Source organism: Ochotona curzoniae, unplaced genomic scaffold, assembly GCF_017591425.1.
Source record: "Ochotona curzoniae isolate NIBS_2020 unplaced genomic scaffold, NIBS_Ocur_1.0 scaffold_4937, whole genome shotgun sequence".
Taxonomy (NCBI): domain Eukaryota; kingdom Metazoa; phylum Chordata; class Mammalia; order Lagomorpha; family Ochotonidae; genus Ochotona; species Ochotona curzoniae.
Genome location: NW_024467126.1, coordinates 1,979,122 through 1,999,290, shown reverse-complemented (window position 1 = coordinate 1,999,290; position 20,169 = coordinate 1,979,122). Strand labels below are relative to the sequence as shown.

The 20,169-nt window shown below is 56.9% G+C and overlaps 2 protein-coding genes across 5 annotated transcripts in view; both read right to left on the bottom strand.

Annotated features, from left to right (window-relative positions):
- The window catches only part of PACS1 (phosphofurin acidic cluster sorting protein 1), a 130,832-nt gene extending 129,703 nt beyond the window's left edge, over nucleotides 1–1,129 (bottom strand). The window contains exon 1 of one of the 2 annotated variants that reach the window (XM_040971024.1): nucleotides 536–1,129. In XM_040971024.1, the coding sequence (XP_040826958.1) occupies nucleotides 536–903 (368 nt within the window). In that variant the 5' untranslated portion in view covers nucleotides 904–1,129. The remainder of the gene's footprint in view (nucleotides 1–535) is intronic. The other variant, XM_040971025.1, reaches the window with a different exon arrangement.
- A 902-nt stretch (nucleotides 1,130–2,031) lies between these two features.
- Nucleotides 2,032–18,703, bottom strand: SF3B2 (splicing factor 3b subunit 2). 3 transcript variants are annotated; one of them, XM_040970848.1, is made up of 22 exons: nucleotides 18,537–18,703; nucleotides 18,364–18,410; nucleotides 18,005–18,082; nucleotides 17,134–17,373; nucleotides 16,920–16,970; nucleotides 15,927–16,044; nucleotides 14,639–14,748; nucleotides 14,329–14,425; nucleotides 14,156–14,247; nucleotides 13,649–13,900; nucleotides 13,416–13,553; nucleotides 13,166–13,246; nucleotides 12,701–12,928; nucleotides 11,939–12,088; nucleotides 11,024–11,113; nucleotides 10,829–10,936; nucleotides 9,664–9,771; nucleotides 9,274–9,416; nucleotides 9,093–9,194; nucleotides 2,760–2,859; nucleotides 2,487–2,672; nucleotides 2,032–2,271 (listed from the first exon to the last, which is right to left on the bottom strand). In XM_040970848.1, the coding sequence occupies exons 1-22, from the start codon at nucleotides 18,667–18,669 to the stop codon at nucleotides 2,200–2,202; spliced, it is 2,724 nt and encodes a 907-aa protein (XP_040826782.1). In that variant the 5' UTR covers nucleotides 18,670–18,703; the 3' UTR covers nucleotides 2,032–2,199. The 3 variants fall into 3 exon arrangements, with proteins under 3 accessions (XP_040826782.1, XP_040826783.1, XP_040826784.1); XM_040970849.1 differs by lacking the exon at nucleotides 16,920–16,970; XM_040970850.1 differs by lacking the exon at nucleotides 16,920–16,970 and having other exon boundaries at nucleotides 13,166–13,243.
- Nucleotides 18,704–20,169: the final 1,466 nt, after the last annotated feature.

Here is a 20,169-nt window from a genome sequence, read left to right as displayed (position 1 = left end):
TGGGGGCTCTGTATGACCAAGTTTCTACGTGGGGAGGAACGGGGTCCAAAAACACACGAAAGGACCCAAAAACTAAACAGAGAGTCCCACGCTTAAGATGTGTACCCCATGGTCAACAAGAAGCCAGGAGGGTCACTCCAGGACCTGAAGGATGGGCACAGGCCAAGTTTCCTGGCATCTCTCAACAGCCAGGAGAAAGCCTGACCACATCTGGGCAGCCGGTGGACGGGACGGGGAGATGGGGAGGGACACTGCCCATCAGAAAGGCCAGATTCGCGCAGACCCCACAGACAGGCCCTGGGCAGCGGGGAGGGGGTCCCCGCCAAGGCCGAGGGTGGGGCCACCAGGAGAGGGCGGGTCCCTCCGGGGAGGCCCCGCTAGGCTAGCCCGGGCAGCGGGACGCGGGCTGGGGGAGGGGGAGCGGCTCCCGGGGCGCTGGGACCCAGAGATGGGGAGGCAGGGCCTGGCCCAGACCCAGCCCGGCGGCGCGGCCCCGCGGCCAGCCCTGCCCAGCCCGACCCCGCCCGCCGCTCACCTGGGCACGCAGCTGGACGAGCTCCGGTCCACCTCCCAGGTGGCGTACAGGTTCATCTGCACCGGGGCAGGAGTGCGGCCTGGCCCCGGGGCGCCGGGAGTCGCGGAGCCCGAGGCCACCGCGACGGCCATGGAGGTGGAGGTGGACGAGGACGACGAGGAGGCAGCCGCCGCCGAGGTGGACGACGACGACGAGGTGGCCTGGGCCAGCTTGGGGGGCGTCGGCTGCTGCGCCTGCTGCTGCTGCTGCTGCTGCTGCGGCGGCGTCGGCGGCGGCTGCTGAGGAGACTGGGTGACCCCAGAGCCTCGCTGGCCGCTGCCGCCCCCGGCGCCTCCGGGACCACCGCCCGCCCCTGCGCGCTCCGCCATGGCCGCGCCAGCGGGTCGGGGGCGCGGGGTGACGGGGCCCGAGGCGACGCCGAGCCGGCTCCCAGGCTCCCCCCGCGGCGGGGGTTCGGCGCTTCTCCTCAGCCCGCCGCCCGAGCGCGAGCAGCCAGCCAGTCTGCACGCACGCGCGGGGCCTCGCGGCGCGCGGCCCTCGCGCTCGCCCGCCGCCGCCTGTTGCGGCTCGCGCGGCCGAGACACTGGGTGGGCGTGCCCGGGAGGGCCCCGCCCGGCGCCGAGGGGCGGGCCCGGGCTCGCCGCCGCCGGGAGCCCCCCGCGGGCTGTGGGCGCGCGCCGCGGGCGGCTGGGGGAGCAGCCGGGGGTCGGCGAGCGGCCCGCGCAGCCCTGACGTCGGCCGCCCCGGCCTCCTCGCTCCGCCCCGTCCTCTCGGAGCCGCCAGCGGGCCCCCCGCCAGCGGAAACCCCGCTTTTCCGGGGCGCGGTCCCGGCCGGGAGGGCAGCCGCGGGAGCGCGCCTCGGGCCCTCGGAGGGTGCGGGGCTGCTGAGAGCGCCGGGCTGAGGCCGGGTCTTCCCCGATGCCGACCCACGGCCCCTGCGGTCGGCAGAGCCCCGGCCAAGCGCCGCGCTGCCGGGAAGCTTCCGCCCCGAGGCCGGCAGGTCCTTCACAAGGGTGAATTCCCAAACTAAGCGCGGGCCCTTGCACAGCCCGGCTGCTTTCCGTGCAGCCGCGCTGGGATCCTAGTCCCACCCAGAAAGCGACAACCGGGAGAAAAACCAACCCCTTCTGTCCCCCACCCCAACACACACCCTGGTCCTGCCCCTGAGGTGGGTCACCTGGGGCCCCCTGAGGTGTTGGGCCCTGACCCCGCCTCTCCCCAAGCCCACTTGTCATGCCCCCAGTCTGGCCAGGGCACTAAGCCGCCTATTTTTACACCCCAAGGACAAAGCTGTAAGGTCAGCCCAGACCTAGAGGGACCTGCCCAGAGCCTTCCCACAGCTGGGAGGTGCGGGGAGAAACAGGACTGCACCCCCGGCCGCACCTGCAGCACCCGTCACGGGCGGCCCAGCAGTGAGAGGCGGCCGCTATTCAGGTCCCTTTGGAGAAGGAGCTAAAAGCAGACAGGGAGGATCAGGAGTGTTACATTCTCATTTCTTTCCTTGGGAAACAGCTTTATTTACAAAACAGGTCTAAAATAGGAACATGAAGTGATAAACCCTTGGGGACTGCAGGAGAACTGGCTCTCGGGGACCCGCGTGGACAGCCCGGGTATCCAGGACGCGCTGAGTGTGGACCCGGGATGGGCTGAGTGTGGAGGGGTGCCTAGAACTTGAACTCCTTGTATTTCTTGCTGCCCCCGCGGCTGTCCTGGGGCTGAGCTTTCCGCTTCTTTTGCTAGAGGAGAGAAAGAAGAGGTTACAGCAGCCGCTTCATGCACAGGCCAGAACCAGGGGCAGGCAGCAGGATACAGAGCCTGAGCCTGGAGCTGGCGCCCGCCTCCCTCCCAGCCTCAGCTCCAAGGCTCTCAGAGGGCTGCCGGCTGTAGGGTTTCTAAGGTTTGCAGCCTCACCACCAGAGGGCACATGGCTGGGCAGAGCCAAGCTTCCCACCTTCTGCTTCGCAGCATGCTCGGCCACCATGTCGCTGAAGTCCTCCTTCTCCACTTGGGCCTGCTGCTCCCGCACGTGCTCCTCATACTTCTGTGTCATGGCCATGGGGTCCAACTCCAGCTCCTCGGGCGCCAGGGCCACCTCCACACCCTGCAGCTCCGGGGCCGGGCCCTTCCGGCTCATCACCTACAACACATCCAGGCCTTGTTACCTCCGGACAGCCTTGGGTGGCCCCCTCCCAGGCCCCCAAAGCAGCATCCTCCAAGGGCTCACCGTGGACATGTCGTAAATGTGGGTGGACCCCATCATGGCCCCGCCAACACTGGCTGTCCTCTTCTCCGGCAATACGGTGAACAGCTGAGGGGTTTCACTCCTGCAGAGGACAGTGCAGTCAAGACCCAGTGGCACCTGGAGTCTGTGCTGGGTGGGCAGCTGGGGGAGCGGGGGTGCAGTGCTGCTGCCAGGGCAGAGCCTGGACCAGCTGGAGACTGAGCCAGGAGGCCCCCTGAACTCTCACGGGCCAGCGAGCCGCTAAAGGTCAGAGTGGCTGAAAGCATCGGCGAGAACTCTGGTCCAGAGTCACCGCTGGAGGAGAGGAGGCTGTGAGTGCTATGTACCGGGCTCCGGCCCTCGGGGCGCCCACGGCTCAGACCCAGCCAGACGCCCTGCCCGTTTCTGCCTGTGGCTCAGAAGACTGAGCAGACCTGCCACTGTTACCCCAGGGCACAGCGTTGCCTCCACCTGACGCACAACTAGAAGGGTGACTGTTCCTTCTGCAGACAGCAGCCAGAACAGCCTCCGTAAAGCAGAGCTCACTCTCGCGCCAGATCCTGTGTGGACTCCGAGGAGCGACTGAAGGGCCCACCCTGTGGCCCTCCCAGCTCCAGCCTCGCTGTGCTGTCCACAGCGCCCTTCCGGTTCTCCTGAACATCCTAAAGCTGCTGCTGAAAGGGTCCAAAATCTGAACAGAGGCATTGCTTCCCCACGCAATCATGTGTGGGCGGCTTGGCCCAGGCTCGGCAGCACAGACATGGCAGAGCCTTGTGCGAGGGGGCAGACAGTGCCGGCTCCACAGACAGTTCTCTGTACCTCTCAGTTCTGGCAGGAGTCGGGTGTTAAAGACTGGAGACTGACCTCTGAACGCCTCTCGCTGGCATCCTGGTTGGTTGGTTGGTTGGTTTGTTAAGATTTTATTTATTTATTAAAAAGGCAAAGCTACAGAGAGAGAAACAGATCTTTCACCTGCTGGTTCATTCTCAGATGGCTGCAACAGCCATCCTCCACTGCTTTTCCTGGCACATTAACAGGGACCTACCTGGATCAGATGTGGATCAGCCAGGACTCGAAATGCTACCCACATGGGAAGCTTTACTAGCTAGGCCACAGCGCCTGCCCCTGGCTCCATCTTGCAGTGTAATCTGTGTGCCTACCCTCAGCCCTGCCATGACACTGCTGGCTCTTCGGCTTTTAACCTCCCAAACTGTGAGCTTCATAAACTAATTCAGCAACCTACCCTGGATAAGTTAGTCAAGTGGCTTTCAAGACAGGCAACGTGGGACAACAAAAGCTAATGATCGCCTGAGACAGGAAGCAGCAAGGTGAACCCGCCCATGGCCCACCACTCTGCACTGAGTTTCCAGCCACAGAACCAGGACACCAGGCAGGGTGTGATACCCTGGGCTGAGGGGATGAAGCCCCAAGTCCAGGGAGCCCACCACAACCAGAGGTCCTGAGCCTGAGAACTGGGAAGGAACTCAACCCTTGGAAGGCCGTAGGGGACCCGGAGCACGTGTGAAAGGAGATGACCAGGCCTGGGAAAGAACTGCCCGAAAGGGCTCATGGGAATGCAGCCTGCCACCTGCTCATGACAGGCTGAGTGCTGACGCCACTGGCCAGAAAAGCTGCACTCACAGTTAGGGTGTGAGGCAGAGACAGGAGACGAGGTAAGACCTGAGAGAAACTGGCTCCCCCTCACTGTGGCCCTGGACACCCTGAAGACGTCATGTGAGCACACCACGAAATACACACTCTAGGTCAACTTCACAAAGCCTGGCAGCCAATCAAAACTTATCAAACATGCAAAACAGCAAGAAAACAGAACCTATAAAGAAGAGAATCCTCAACTGAAATCAACCCAGAATACTGGAACATTAAAACTAGCAGACGATGAGCCAGCACAATGGCTCAACTTGCTAAACTACCACCTGCGGGGGCCAGGATCCCAGGGGTCCCAGCTGCTCCACTTCCCATCCAGCAGCCTGCTTGTAGACTGGGAACACAGCAGAGGATGGCCCAAGTCCTTGGGAGACCCAGAGAAAGCTCCTGGCTCCTGGCTTCAGATCAAGTCAGCTCTGGCCACACTTGGGGAGTGAGCCAGTGGATGGAAGATCTTCCTGTCCTCTTCCCTATAAATCTGCTTTGCTAAAGAATCGGGCAAATACATTAAAATACTACAACTGCTTTCCACGTGCTCCAAAAGTGGAGAATGAGATCATAACAAGAAGATCCAAATCAAAGTTTGAGAGATGAGAACTACATTGGGGGCTGGGAGTCTAGCGGCTAAGACGCCAGGTCAGACACCCGGGGTCCTGCTCCACTCTGCATGCTAGCTTCCTGCTGATATACACCCTTGGAGGCAGGAAGGGGTGGACCAAGGAGTTTGGGAACCATCAACCAAAGTGGGAGTCCTGGATTGGGTTCCTGGACCCTAGCACAGGCCTGGCCCAGCATTTGGGAAGGCAGCGAACATGAGACCACTCTCTCATACTCACCCCACTCCCTATCTGTCTGTGCTTCTCTCTGTGCTTCTCAAATAATAAAAATTTTAAGTTAAAACATCAAGAAAGAAAAGCTACATTCAATAGATTGTCACAATAGAAACGGGTCCTGGCACTGTGGTTTAACAAGTTCATCTGCTGCCTGCAGTCCAGATATCTCATATGAGAATCAGTTCTAGTCCCCAACTATTCCACTTCTGATCCAGCCATCTGCTAATCTGGGAAAGCCATAGAGGACGGCCCAAGTGCTTGGGATCCTGCACCCACATGGGAGACGCAGAAGAAGCTCCTGGCTCTTGAGGTCATTCTGGTTCAGCCCAATGCAAGGTCTTTGATTCGTATCATTCTGCCTTTCAAATAAGTATAATAATAATAATAATAAAAAGATAGGTCAAGTCAAGAACTTTTTAAAACTACAGAAACTGAGGGGCGACCATCTGGCCAGGAGCTAACATGCTTTCATCACATACTGAAGTGCCTGGGTTGATAACCCAGCTCGGGCTCTGGCTACTGACCGCAGCTTCCTGCTGATACATACCCAGGAGGCTGCGGAGACAATTCAAGTCATTAGCTTCCTGACACCCATGGAGCAGGGGCTGGACTGGATCCCCAGCTCCCAGCTTCAGCCTAGTCCAACCTTAGCCATTGGAAGTATGGCAGGGCAAGGGGGATGACAAATAAGGAATTTCTGTGTCTCAAATAAGAAAAAAAAAACTTTTCAGGGCCAGCTCTGTGGCATAGCAAGTTCACCCACTGCCTATGACGCAGCCATATGTGTACCAGTTCATAACCTAGCTAATCCACTTCCTCACGAGCTCCTTGCTGAGACACCTGACAAGGCGACGGAAGATAGCCCAAGTCCTTGGGCCGTTGGCACCCATGTGGGAGACCCAGACAGTCCCAGGCCCCTGGCCTCAGCCTAGCCCAGCCCTTGGAGGGAGAACCAGCACAAAGAAGAGCTCTCTGTGTCTCCTTATCTTTCTTTCTTTCACACTGCCTTTCAAGGAAATAAAATTTTTAAGATTTTTTTTTTTATTAAAAAGTCAGATTCACAAAGATCCTCCATCTGCTGTTTCATTCCCTAAGTGGCCACAATGGCTGGAGCGGAACCAATCTGAAGCCAGGAGCCTGGATCTCCCATGTGGGTGCAGGATCCAGGGTTTTGGGCCGTCCTCGACTGCTTTCCCAGGCCACAACCAGGGAGATGGATGGGAAGTGGAGCAGCCGGCATACAAATCGGCACCCATATGGGATCCTGGCTCATGCAAGGTGAGAACTTCAGCATCTAGGCTACCAAACTAGGGCTCCCTCCACCGCCCCTCCACTTCTCCCCTAGCTTTTTTATATTTCTTTAAAGCTGGAAGATTTTGTGACCAGCAGATCCACACACAAAAAATACATTAAAGGACGCCCTTCAAACATAAAGCATAATGCAGACACATACAAAGCAGGGAAAGGACAATGAAAATGTAACCAGCCACCTGCTGCTACTTAAGCCTAACAGATAACGGCCGAAGAAACAGCAATAACAACTATGTAGCCGACGGGGTTTACCAGGGCAGCAGGAAGGGCCAGGAGAGAAGCCAGCTGCCTACTGGCTGGGGAGCCCTCCCAAGCTGTACAAGAGTTAGCTCATCAGAGCAGGTCATGACAGGGACAGAGACGGACCCTAGAGCAAAGACCATACGCCAGCAGAGGAGGTGCACTGGAATCCAATGGTTCATTAAGCCAAAAGCTACAATTTTTAAAAAGAGGCCAGAGCCAAGGCTCAATACACTAATCCTCCACATTGTGGCTCCAGCACCACAGAGGATGCTGGTTTGTATCCCAGCTGCTCCACCTCCCATCCAGATCCCTGCTCACAGCCTGGGAAAGCAGCCACGAATGGCTCAAGTTTTCTAGCCCCTGCACCCACATGGGAGACCCGGAAGAAGATCCTGGTTCCTGGCTTTGGACCAGCTCATCTCCGGCCATTGTGGCCACTTGGTTATGGATAAACCAGCAGGTGGAAGATCTTTCTCTCTGTAAATCTGACTTGCCAATAAAAATAACTTAAAAAAAAAATGGCAGGGACCAGGGACTATTTGACAATAATTTAAATCACAGAGATCTTTAAAAAAAAAGAGAGAAAGAGAGAGCAAGAAGACAATGTCAAAGAGTCAGCTCAGGGTCTAATCAGGACACAGAGCAGATTCCACCTAGAAACCTACAACCAGCACTGGAGGGCCAGCATCTGAGGACCAGATAACCAAAATGTGTAGATACTGGAATGTTATTCAGCTATATATTTAAAAACAGAAAAGAAAAAAATGACATTCTACTATGTGCAGCAAAATGCCTCACTGGAGCACTTCAAGCTGAGATAAGCTGTACCCGTAAAGACAAACACCGCGTGCTCCCTCATGTGGGAGCTAAAATTTAAAGAGAAAAATAGATGAATATATATGATATAGTCTGTCTGTACTATTTCATATTATAAAATATACATTTTGTAAAACTTTGTTTTGTACTTGTCAGGCCAATGGTTACGAATGTTATGCTACTATAGTTTTAACGCTCTGTGATTACTTTAAAATTTACTTAGTCAATTTAGTCAACTTTCTTTGTAATTAGTGCTTATAGCTGCTGTATTCCCACTAAAGTAAGGTCTTTTACTTTTTACTTGTTAATAACTTATTTGGTGAAGCATTAGGCCTTTTTATTGTAATGTAAATTTAAAGTGTTATCTCAAAAACTAAAAAAGGGAGAAGGAAGGAGTGTAGGAGTGAGGGAACATCTTACAAATCACATTGAGCATCTGTTAAAACTAATTAAAAATTAAAATTAAGAAATAAACTCAGGCCTGGCGGCGTGGCCTAGTGGCTAAAGTCCTCGCCTTGAACGCACTGGGATCCCATATATGGCACTGGTTCTAATCCCGGCAGCTCCACTTCCCATCCAGCTCCCTGCTTGTGACCTGGGAAAGCAGTCAAGGACGGCCCAAAGTCTTGGGACTCAACACCAGTGTGAGAGACCTGGAAGAAGTTCCTGGCTCCTGGCTTCAGATCAGCATAGCACCGGCTGTTGTGGTCACTTGGGGAGTGAATCATCGGTTGGAGGATCTTTCTGTCTCTCCTTTTCTCTGTATATCTGACTTTCCAATAAAAATAAACAAATCTTAAAAAAAAGAAAGAAAGAAACTCACAGGGCCATGCACAGCATGCCCATCTCAGGGCCTTGCAGGTGTCTTTGGCACTGCAGCGTCACGGGACTGGCTCACCAGCCACTCAGGGCTCCGCTGGCCTGGCAGCATCGTGGGGCTAGCTCTCCCCCAGCCACTCAGGGCTCCGCTGGCCTGGCAGCATCGTGGGGCTAGCTCTCCCCCAGCACTCAGGGCTCCGCTGGCCCCACCGTGTCATGGCACTGGCTCACCAGCCACTCAGGGCTCCGCTGGCCTGGCAGCATCGTGGGGCTAGCTCTCCCCCAGCACTCAGGGCTCCGCTGGCCCCACCGTGTCATGGCACTGGCTCACCAGCCACTCAGGGCTCCGCTGGCCCCACCGTGTCATGGCACTGGCTCACCAGCCACTCAGGGCTCCGCTGCCCCAGCAGCCCCCATGACGTCTCTACCTCTCCACCCTCACCGACACAGGAAATGATCTCACTCCCCTGTGCCTAGGGACGTTGCCCATTTTTTTCACACTGACTCCCCACTGCCTACAGGAGGGCCTGGCACAGAACTGGTTCTAACTGAAGGTGCTGGGACAGGGAGGGTAGCCAGGGCAGCCACTAGCCTGGCAGCAAAAAGTCGGCAAAGCCCTGCCCTCGTCCAGCCGACCCAGTGCACTCACCCATCCATCGCCTCCTCGATTTTCTTCTTTCTCAGTTCAATGAGTTCTGGGGTCTCCATTCCAGCAGGCACGGAGGAGAACCCTCCAGGGGTGATGAGGCCACTGCAAAGGGATGACAAGCTCCAGCTCAGGAGGAAGCCCCCAGACACCAACACCTCAGCAGGCCAGCTCTGCCCCGCACCTGTCCGCAGGGGTAATGAAGCCAGTCTCGTCAGGTTTGTCTTCATCACTTTCCTCCTCTTCCTCTTCCTCTGAGGACTCTTCATCAGATGGCTCCAGTTCCCCCCAAGGGGTCCGGTCAATTTCTTCTTCCTCAGTTTTGGTCTGAAAGAGAGCAGTCACTTTAGTAAACAGTAACTCAGTAACTGTTTACTAAGTATCCAGCAGGTGCCAAGCCTGTGAACTGAAGGGAGACACAAGGAAATGGGACACCCCCACCCCGCTGGAACACATTGCCCTTATCAGTCTCTGAGGAGCTCCTGGCCCCCATAAGGCAACCAGAGCCCGACCACTCCACTCGGGTCCCTCACCACACAGAGTAAAGCCAGGCCTGCCGCCACCCCGCCCGCACCTGAAACTCAGCAGCGTTGGTTCCGAACACGTCTCCATAGAGTGGCTTCCCGGTCTCGTCCACGGGGGGCTTGCCCCAGCCACCGGCGTGGTACCCAAAGGAGCAGCTCTGCAAACAGGGGAGGGGTACCGTCAGCTCTGCCACTGAGCCACCCCCTGACAACCCCAGGGCCCGCGAGAGAAGTTATTCCTCAGACTGCTGAGCCTGCACCTAGGCCCACAGCAGAGAATGAGTGCAGAACATAATCCCATGTGAGCAAGCAACACCCCGAGATATGCCAAGTGAGACACAGGAGACAGAGCAAGCGGGCAACCTCACCCTTCACGGCAGGGTCTACGTCTGAAGGTGAAACTTGAAATTTTATCTGAAGTTCAAAAATACCACTTTTAAACTTAGGGCTTCACAATGTTAGTTTGTTGTTTTGTTTTGTTTTTAACAATGCTGTTTTAAAAATAAGTTTTACAGAGTCAAGGTTGTGGTGTAGTTCTTTAAGCCACTATCTGCAACACCAGCATCCCAATGAGTCCCAGCTGCTCCATTCCTGATCCAGCTCCCTGCTAACGCACCTGAGAAAGCAATGAAAGATGGCCCAACTGCTTGGGCCCTGGCACCCTCGTGGGAGTCCCAGAGGAAGCGCCAGGCTACTGGCTTGGGCCTGGCTGTTACAGCCATTTAGAGAATAAGCCAGCAAATGAAAAACTGCCTTCTGTGTTCCCCTCCCCATAGTTCTGCCCTTCAATAAATCACTTTTTAAAAAACTGTATAATCTTAAAAAAAAAATTAAGTTTTGCACCCTTCAAGAGACAAAACCATTTTCACTCGTGCCTCAATGTGCGGCCCAGTAAGGTGTCTGGAAATGGCAACAGCCCAAGCGTTCGTGATTTCTGTGCTTGCTACAGCGACACATGAAGCAGAACTGGAGCACAGCGGAGGGCACGGCCCCTGCCAAGGGTGACATGGGAATTCACCAAGTGTCCACATGGAAACAACACTGGCCATTCCTGAATCACGAATCTGCAGGCTTGCTCATCGGTGTAATTCTTAACCCAGCATATTTTATAAAGCAGATCCAGTTTCTCTCTACATACGCAATGGAGCTCAGATGGAAAACACACACTCACCTTCCGTTCATTAGCAGAGGTGGCCGGGACCACCCATCACTCACCTCAGGGATGGGCGAGTTCAGACCGGGGATTTTCAGGTTGGGGTACGACGGGGGTGGTCCATATCTCTGCATGGCAATCAGCCATGGGGGCGGGACCTTGTGGGCATTCTGTGGGACAGAAAGACTGCATCTAGCCCGGGCCCCACCGGCCTGCTCCCCGGCCAGCAGCCAACCACCCAGCGGCCTGGCACTCACCGGGCCGACCGGCATGCCCAGGGAGATCCTGAGCTCATCAGACAGGTCTCCAGGCTTCTTCTCCTTGAGTCGGGTCTCAAACTCCTTCCCCTGAGGAGGAAGCACAGGCTGCTCAGCGGGGACACCACACACCCCGCGAGCTCCGGGGCAAGACATGAGAACCAGACCACTGCCTGCTGCCCACTGCCTCACCAGGGCTCTGCGCAGCACAAGCAGAAGGAACAAGCGAGCGGACCTGGGTGCCCAGGGCCGCCCCCGACCCACCGTGAGCCCTTCAAAACGTCCCTGGTATGCATTACTAGTTCAAGGTCAGAAATCAAGGAAACTTTTTTTGCATCTCCAATACTAAGTATCCTGAGGATCATTTGCCATTAGCCTCTATCCCTACGCAACTTACCACAAACTATCACTGCTTTCAGACATGGTCTGCACTTGGACACCAAAGAGGAACCTCAGTGTAAACTTCAAACTCCAGGGCCAGCACTGTGGCGCAGTGGGTTAAGCTGCTGCCCATGTTGCCAGCCAGCATCCTGTAAGAATCCTACTTCAAGTTCTGACTGCTCTACTTTCAATCCAGATTCCCACCTCTGCACCTGGGAGAGCAGTGGAGGATGGCCCAGGTACCTGGGCCCTGCCACTCATGGAGGAGAAATGGATGGAGCTCCTGGCTTTGGCTTTTTGGAGAGTGAACCAGTAAATGGAAGACCTCTCTATTTCTGTCTCAGTTTTTTCCCCAATTCTGTAATTCTTTCAAATAAGTAACAATTTAAAAAAAAAAAAAACTCTAAATTCCATCTCATCCAACAGCAGTTAACGGGCAATTCTAAGGCTGTGGTGCTCACCCGCTGCTCACACCCTTCTGACGAGGGTTCCAGTCACGACCCCCGGCCCAGCCCTGCCACCCAGGCCCCGAACCTCGTAGTACAGGTCCCCGTGGATGGTCAGTTTCGGCTTGGTCTGCCACTTGAAGAAGGCATCGTGCAGCTTCTGGTAGTCGATGTCAATCTTGCCCATCTTGGGCCGAACCTTCTCCCGCATTTTTGACTTCATGGTCTTCTGCTCTTCCTGCAGGAGAGGGCCAAGGACACCTTAGCAGGCTCCCCCAGGCTCAACCCTTAGCACAGGACCCCAAAACACAGCAAGGGAAGCACATCTCACTGAGAAAACCACGAACCCCTCCTGCACTAAGCCCTCCACATCACATCATCTATAAGCCAGATGGATGACATTAGCTCAGCTCAGTAGGTCAACAGCCATTTTCAAACTCCTTAATCAAGCACCCAGGCTTCTCGCTCGTCCCTGGAGGGAACAAAGGCACCAGAGCTCTCGGGAAGGCAGCCTTCTTGGGAGTGCTTTTCTGGGTACCTGCTGCAGGCGTGTGTCACCGGGGTCACACCGGGGTCCCTGTGTGTCACGTTGGGTCACCGGGGACCCAACTCTCCGTGACCCTGCTGCTAGGACTGCCCAACCACAAAGTGCAAGGAGGCGTCAGGTAAGCTGGCCAAGTGAGAAAGCAGAGGAAGGGAGAAGGAAAGTGCCACTCGGAGCCAGGGTCCTAAGCAGGCACTGGGAGAGAACGGCCCGGAGCCCACCCTGCCCGCAGCCTCCCAGCCCTCCCTCCAAGCCGGAGCCGGAGTCCTCAGCCGAGCACCACGCAGGCCCCGAGAAGGTCCCCACCTTCTCCTGGAGGGCCTCCCGCATCTCCTGGATGCCTGTGCGCTTGATGAAGTCTGGAAGCTCAAAGGGGGGCTTCTCGATGCCCCGCTTGCCTTGCAGGTACTTGCGCTTGAAACACCAGTGCCGCGGCACGGGCACAGAGTTCCGTGTGGCCTTCAGGTGAACCAAGAGCTTGGGGTCCTGTGCCGTCACATCATGCATCTCCACGACATCAGGCCGAGCCACCAGCTGGAAAGCACAGGGCACCTTCCTCACGTGCACCCAGCTCGCGGGTCGGACTCCCACACCCCACACACGCACCCCCGGCTAGCGGGTCGGACTCCCGCCTTCCTCACGTGCACCCCCGGCTCGCGGGTCGGACTCTCACCTTCCTCTTCTTGGAAGTACCCATTCCCAAATGCCCGAGCCCCCTTCAAAGCCCTCCTCAGCAGCCAGGCTCCTGGAGAGCGGAGGCTGGGACCTCACCTGTTTGAGTTCAGCCACAGTGAAGCGATTCATCCGCCGCAGCTTTTTCTTGGAGAGCTTGGGGGCTTCCGGCTTCTTCTCCTGGCACAAAGCAATAGTCCCTCTTGGGCTGGATTCTCGGCAGGGAATCATGGTGCCCAGCCCTCCCCAGAACAGAAGACACAGACGCTCCCTCCCAGAGTCCCCCACTGCCCCGGGCAGCAGGGTGCCGGGCTGCAGGTGCCCGGGGCCAGGAGGGGACGTGCCCCACCTGCTCGTCATCGCTGCTGTCATCGTCGCTGTCCTTGTGCTCCTCCTCGAAGCCCTTCTTCTTCGGGGCAGCCGAGTTCTCCAGCTTGTCCTGCTTCTCAGGCTCCTTCTCCTTCTCCTTCTTGACATCGTCAGTCAGCTGAGAGGGCGGACGGGGGACAGGCAGGTGCTGAGCCTGCGCCCCGGCCGCCCCGGCCGCCCCGGCCCGCCACCGAGCACCACCGCTCCCTGTACCTTGAAAGCCTCGAAGATCCTCTTGAAGAAAATGAAGTTTGGCTCATAAATCTCAGGTTCCTCCGTCACGTACTCGATCTCCACGTCGGCGGCCGGCGAGTCGGAGCCACGGGCCCGGCCCGAGTCCTTGGCGTCCTTCCCATCCTTGGAGTCCTTGGAGTCCTTCTCCCGGTCCCCGGAGCTCTCCGAGGGCGCTGCCCGCACTCGCTGCGGCTTTTTCTTCTTCTTTCGGTTCCGGCGCTTCCGGTTTTTCTGTCCATACAAGAAAAACTCACTAGGTCCAAAAACCCAAGCATCATACCTGCCCCCTAACCCCTCACCCCGCTTCTCCCTGCAGAGCCAACCACAGGCCAGCCCTGCCCCGTCAGGCTCTGTGTGACTGGCTGAGCTCCTGGACCTCTCTGAAAGAACCCAGCTCCTCTTTCCTCAACGCTTACCCCAGGGGCCACTTTGGCACCCACACCCTGTCTCCCCATATTCCCCCAGCTCGCGCCCACCGCCTGGTACCTCCTTCTTGGACACGGACACCGTGTCCTCCTCAGTCTCGGAGGCTGACTGGCCCAGGGATGAGCGGGTGTCTGTCTCCATCTCCTCTTCCTCTGTGAGGGAGGAAGGCGGCCATCAGTGCTCCAACCCCCCCTGGACCCAGCCGTCCTTGACCTCGGGCCGCCCCCGCTCACCCTGCTGGGCGTTCATCTCCTCCTGACGGCTCTCCTTCAGCTGCAGGATCTTCTCCAACGCCTGGGGAATCTTGGGACCCACAGAGGGGTCATCCATCTGCCCAAAACAGCCTAGTCAGAGGGGCTGCATCCCAGCAGCCCCTTCCTCCTGAAGCACAAGCCGCAATCCAGGAGAGAACGAGCAGCAGGCAGCACATCGCCAGCTGCCCCCGACAGCTGCCTTAGCAGTCCTAACCCGCAACAGGGAGCCCCGCACAGAAACAGCCCCTGCCACGCCACCACTCTCCTGTCCAGAGCGCCTCCGTCTCACCTCTCGGTTCTCGTCTCCAGGCGGTGGCGGGGGGCCCCGAGGCCGAGGAACAGGGGCCCCCATGGGCAACACAGTGGGAGTGGGACCCACTGTGCCCACTGGGGCCGCAACTAGGGAAGCAAATAAGCAGTTCAACAGAAGAAACAAAACAGTCTTTTAAAAAATTACCTCCCTCCCTAGAAGTCAGGGTGATGGGTATCCCTCAGGGCACAGGAAACCAGAAGGGCGCCTGGGGTGTCTCACGAGCTGAGAGTTCAGACCCAGAAGGTCTGGGTCCTGACTGAGTACACACTATTGGTGAATCTGCCTTGAGCTGCACCTTTATGTCACAGATCCAGCTGTTCCAGACACCCACACTACAGATGCTTAAGGTCCTTACAGATGGTGGGGTCATATTTGCATATAACCTATGCCTACCCTCTGGTATACATCAAGTTATCCCTAGATGGATGACAGTATTTAACAAAATGTAAATGCTTTGTTTTGTTGTTTTGTTTAGCAAAGTTGTACAGCAGCAAACAAAAACTTTTCCTGATTATCTTCCACCTGCAGTTACATACGGGGCCAAGGACCCAGCAAACATAAAGAGCTGAATGTGTTCACGGAGTGAGTACTGGCCTTATAAACCACTGCAAACACTCTTGAGCAGGTGCCATGGTTTAAAGCATAAAGCTTCCACCTGCATCCCACATGGGCTTTGGGTTCAAGTCTCGGCAGCTCCACTTTTTAAGACTTTATTTATTTTTACTGGAAAGTCAGATACACAGAGAGGAGGACAGAGAACAGGATATTCCATCCGTTTATTCACTCCCAAAGTGACCGCAACAGCTGGAGCTGCACTGATCCGAAGCCAGGAGCTTCTTCTCAGTATATCATATGGGTACAGGGTCCCAAAGCTTTGGGCCGTCCTCCACTGCTTTCCCAGGCCACAGCGGGGAGCTGGATGGGAAGCGGGGCCTCTGGGACACAAACCGGCACCATATGGGACCCCAGCACATGCAAGGTGAGGACTTGAGCTGTTAGGCTACTGTGCAGGGCACAGCTCCACTTCTGATCCAGCTCCCTGCTAATGTGCCTGGGAAAACTAGCAGGAAAATGGCCTGTGCCCCCATGTGGGAGATGTGGATGACACTCCTGGTTCCTGGATGGCCCAGGCTTGGCCCTTGCAGCTGTCTAGGGAGGGAACCTGCAGATGGGCGAGATCTCTCAAGTAAACAAATAAATCTTTCAAAAGCAGAAACAAAACAACAACACTTTCCTTAGCCTTTCCTTCCTTCCTGGTTCTTACCTCGAGGACCCAGAGGGGAGCGGACAGCCATCTGGGCCATGTCTTGCGGGGGCCGAGGGACTGGGGTACCCATCTTGGCAATTTCCTGCTGCCGTTCTTGCTCCAGTAACACGGCTGCCTGTAGGAGGGACGTGCAAGCAGAGACACTGCTGAGCTGTGCGCTTGGCAGGCAGCCCCTGGAGAATGCATTAGGTCGGCCGGGTCACAAGCCCGAGCAAAATAATCAGGCAGTTGGGGTCTGCCAGCCTCTCTGCCTCACCCATTTCGCTGATTCAAACAGGGGAGCCCTCTCACCAGCAATGGGAAACCCCTGAAAATAACACTAAGGAAAACCCCAGGAAACTCCTGAATCCTAGCAGGAAAAAACAAATGAAAAAAAATGTACCACTTAGTTAAACAATGCCTTCTGTTTTCTCAATGAGTTTTCCGCTCCAAAAAACTTAAGTTATTTGGAAGGAACCCTAAATTCTACCCTTTCAGAGCCACACGCTCTGGGTGAAGATGATTTCACCCGTTCTTCCCTATTTTGCTCTCAAGGCTTTAATAGTCCTGAGTAACCGCTGGATAACACTTGACAGGGTCTACCTTTGGGGCCTAAGATTCTCTGACATCATTCCCACACCCCAAATACCCTTCCCGGGCGCCTCAGGTGATGCGCTGAGACCTGTAGCGGTCGGCAATCTCGGAAGGGCCAAGATGGTGATTGTTTCAGGAAATACAGGCTATTTGTGTAGACTCTGTCACATAGTCTTGATTAGGGTTTTGCTTACAACAATCTTTTAAAAATACAAAAACCACCTTTAGTTTATAGCGCATACAGAGATAGGCCACAGGTTGTGGTTTACCAACTTGCAGGCTAAGAAAAAAAAGAATCTGAATTCTTCCTGAGATACTCTGGGATTTGGTTGGGGATGGCGCCTCTCGTTTTGCACGCTGGGCGCTGCCAGGGACAGCCAGCGGGCTGGACCAGGAGGAGAGCAGGAGGGGTATGACCCGCTTCTGCTGTTCCAAGAGCTCATGCTCCTTCAGTGAATGATCTCCCTGCTTAAAAAAGAAAACAAGCTCACACCAGCGCTGGCTCCCCGCAGGTCGGCTGCCACAACGCCTGCTGCCTGGGCCTCTCTTCCAGCCTTGGGCCTACACTCTACTCTCTCTGGTCCAAACCTTCCCAGAAGCCCTGATTCTGGGACATCGCTGTCTGCCCTACCTGCTTGGCGCGCTCCTCTTGCTGCATCAGCAACGCGGCCTGCTGCTGTGCCAACTTGAGCCGCTCCTCTTCTGACAGGGCCACCGGCTCACCCACGCGGAGAGGGGGCGGGGGCCCCAGACTGGCTGGGTGGGCCATAGGAAAGCCAAGGCCGAGGCCCGGTGGAGGAGGCGGGGGTGGCGGAGGGGGCTGCAGAGGAGGGAGCCCCATGGGTGGGGGCGGCATGGGAATCCCGGAGAGCTGCAGAGAGAACAAGATGGTGACCCAGGCGACTTCGAATCCACTCAGTCTGCAAACACTGCTGAGGGCTCTACTCTGAACCAGGGGTTAGAACCCAAAGCCCAAGGGGACTGACTGTTGCTCTGTAAGAGGGATCGCCTCAGAATGGCAGGAAGAGAAGCGAGCTGTTCTCTGGAATGCCAAGCAGAGAAAGCCTTCGGCTGTGTCCATGGGAATAGCTCACAGATGCAGCTTTCACATGCAACCCCAGGACACCTGTAAAAGGCACTTCCAAAGACGCCTGGGGCGCGGGGCACAAGTCACACGCAGGGTCAGAGGGATGGGGTTTTGCAGAAAAGCAGTCACATCCTAGCAAGGAAGTGAGTGGATGCCAAGACGACTTCCATGAACAGAAATCATGACCCAGTACGTGCAACAGAAGTAGGAGACCAAACTGGGCAGCTGGTCCTTAAACGTCTCACTGAGTAACACGGTGACCAGGCCAGGATGAGCCAAGTGGCTGGTCCCCGGTCGGCACGGGTGGGCAAGCCAAGCTTCCACCTCTTCAAGTCCATGCCCATTAGTGCCCTCTCGGTAGCTCCCTGCCCAAACCCACAACGGCACTCGCAGGCAGAGTAACCCCCACTCTTACCTGTGCTGACATGGGCGGGGGCGCAGCCTTGTCCCCATCTTCGCCTCTCAACACCGGCCGATTCAGCACAATGCCAGTCTGCAAAAGTAAAATGGAAGGCTTCAGGCTGGTGTACACGGACGCCATCCCGCCCCCACAAAACTCTCCCATTCATTCAGCGCAGTGTGCCCTGGGCCGTGTGCCAGGGCGCAGGCTGGCACAGAACAGAACCAACCATCTCAGGCGCGATGGCAGCAGAACTGACAAGCAGGAGCAAGAATGAAAAAAAAAAGAGAAAAGAAAAAGCCCGCGTTTGCCCTGACACGATGCATTCACCACACAGAACGGGCCGTCGGGGGCGCCCCGCTGCCATCACGTACCTGGCGGGTATAGGTCTGCAGCCGCTCCACCAGCTCCTCGCGACTCCCTGCGGGACCAAGCTCGGGGTCAGTGCGAGCCACGCCAACCCCAACGCCGAGCAGGGACCTCCCCCAGCCCGAGTCTCCCGGGTCACCGGACCCCGCTTCTGCACAGGCCCCTCCGATCCCCTCACCCTGGATCGGAGCTCCTATCTCTGCCAGCTTGGCCTGCAGCTCCTGGGCCGCCCAGGCGCCGTAGTGCCCTGGAGGTGGAGGCGGCGGTAGCTGCAATTCCCCCTTGGGCGCCTCGGGATGCTCGGTCGCCATCTTGGCCACGGGAAGGCGCGCGACCCACCCGGAAGCTCCGGCCACCCTCCGGGACCCTTACTTCCCGGAACTTCCGGCGACGACGCACGCCACGTCCTCTCGGGGCGGGCCGAAGGCAGGCTTCGTCAGAAGGCGCGATTGGCTAGTGACGGCGTCGTCAGGTGGCCAGGCGCGAAGCCTTCTGGGAGTCGTAGTTTTTTCTGGCCCGTGGAGGACGGAGCCAGGCGACGGCCCTTGGAGAGCCCGCGGAGGCCGTGGGCGGAGCCGCGGGGAGAGAGAAGGCTGCTGGCGAGAGACTGTTTCTGCTTTTTGTTTTGTTTTGTTTTCCTGTGTCTCTCCTCCCCGGGAGCCTGCTCTCAGCCTCAGCATGAGAGGCCTGAATGTCTCCGTTCCTGGGGAGTCCCGGGAGGCCGCTTCCCCGCTGTGGCGCGCACCTTTGGGTGCCGAAGCCGGTGGCGGACAGAGAGTCTGATTGTCTCCGGCCAACCCTCGGCCCTGGCGCGGAAGAATGGGCTGAAAGGGGATCGGAGCCCGAGAGAGAGGCGCTCCAGCTGGAGGACAATACTGAAGCCCCTTGTGACACCTTCGAGGCCCAGTCCAGGCCGCTCTCCCTTCCAACCACCTAACAATGCGAGCAGGGGGCTTCCTCTTTTCCTGTCTGGCAGCAGCTGGCGATCAAGAGGTGATAAAGACCTGAAAAAGCCTTCCTGGACATTTGTATCTCCCCTCCCCCCGCCCCAGTCTTCTTCCCTGGTCCCACACTCCCTGTGCCACAGGTGATGGACGTATGCCGGCCTGGCCTGCCCGTCCGCTCTATCTCCCTTTCCACCTCTGCCGCTGGCTCTGGAGGACGGAAATGGCCTCATTTCACAGTTTCTCTCACACACACTTCAGGTCTTTTCTCTGGCAAGCTCCATTTCAATAACTGCCCCCAAAGGAGAAACAGCTGAGAGTAGGGGAAATAACACAAAAGTGGGGTTCGGGAGAGAGAACAGAGAAGGCCTGGGCTGGGAAAGCTGGGCTCACCACCTTAGCTGGGAAGTTCTCCTGACTCTCCCCCAAGCCCAGACCCATCCCCACCCCTGGTACCTGCTCCCAGAAGAGAAGCCAAAAACATAATAGGACAGAAAAAAAAAATAGTGGTGCCTCTCCCTTGGGAACATCAGCCCAGGCAGGCGGAACCTTCTAGAGGAAGGCCCTTTCTGCTCCCTGCAACCTGAGAGCCCACCCAGGGCAGGTCGTCTGAGGCTGCGGGCACCGAGGCGTATGCACACCTGGGGAGGAGGGTAAACTGGCAGAAACAGAGTAACAGAGTGGGGCCAGAGCAGGACACACCGCAGGACACACAGTTGGCTTCATTGGATCGCACCAGCAGGAGGGACCCCCTCCACACACATGTGCACGCTGCGCGTGCACACACACACACAAGAAGGGTGACAGGAGTTGATGGACCCAAGTGGCCAGACTAACCCTGCCATCCTCCTCAACAAGAACTGTCAC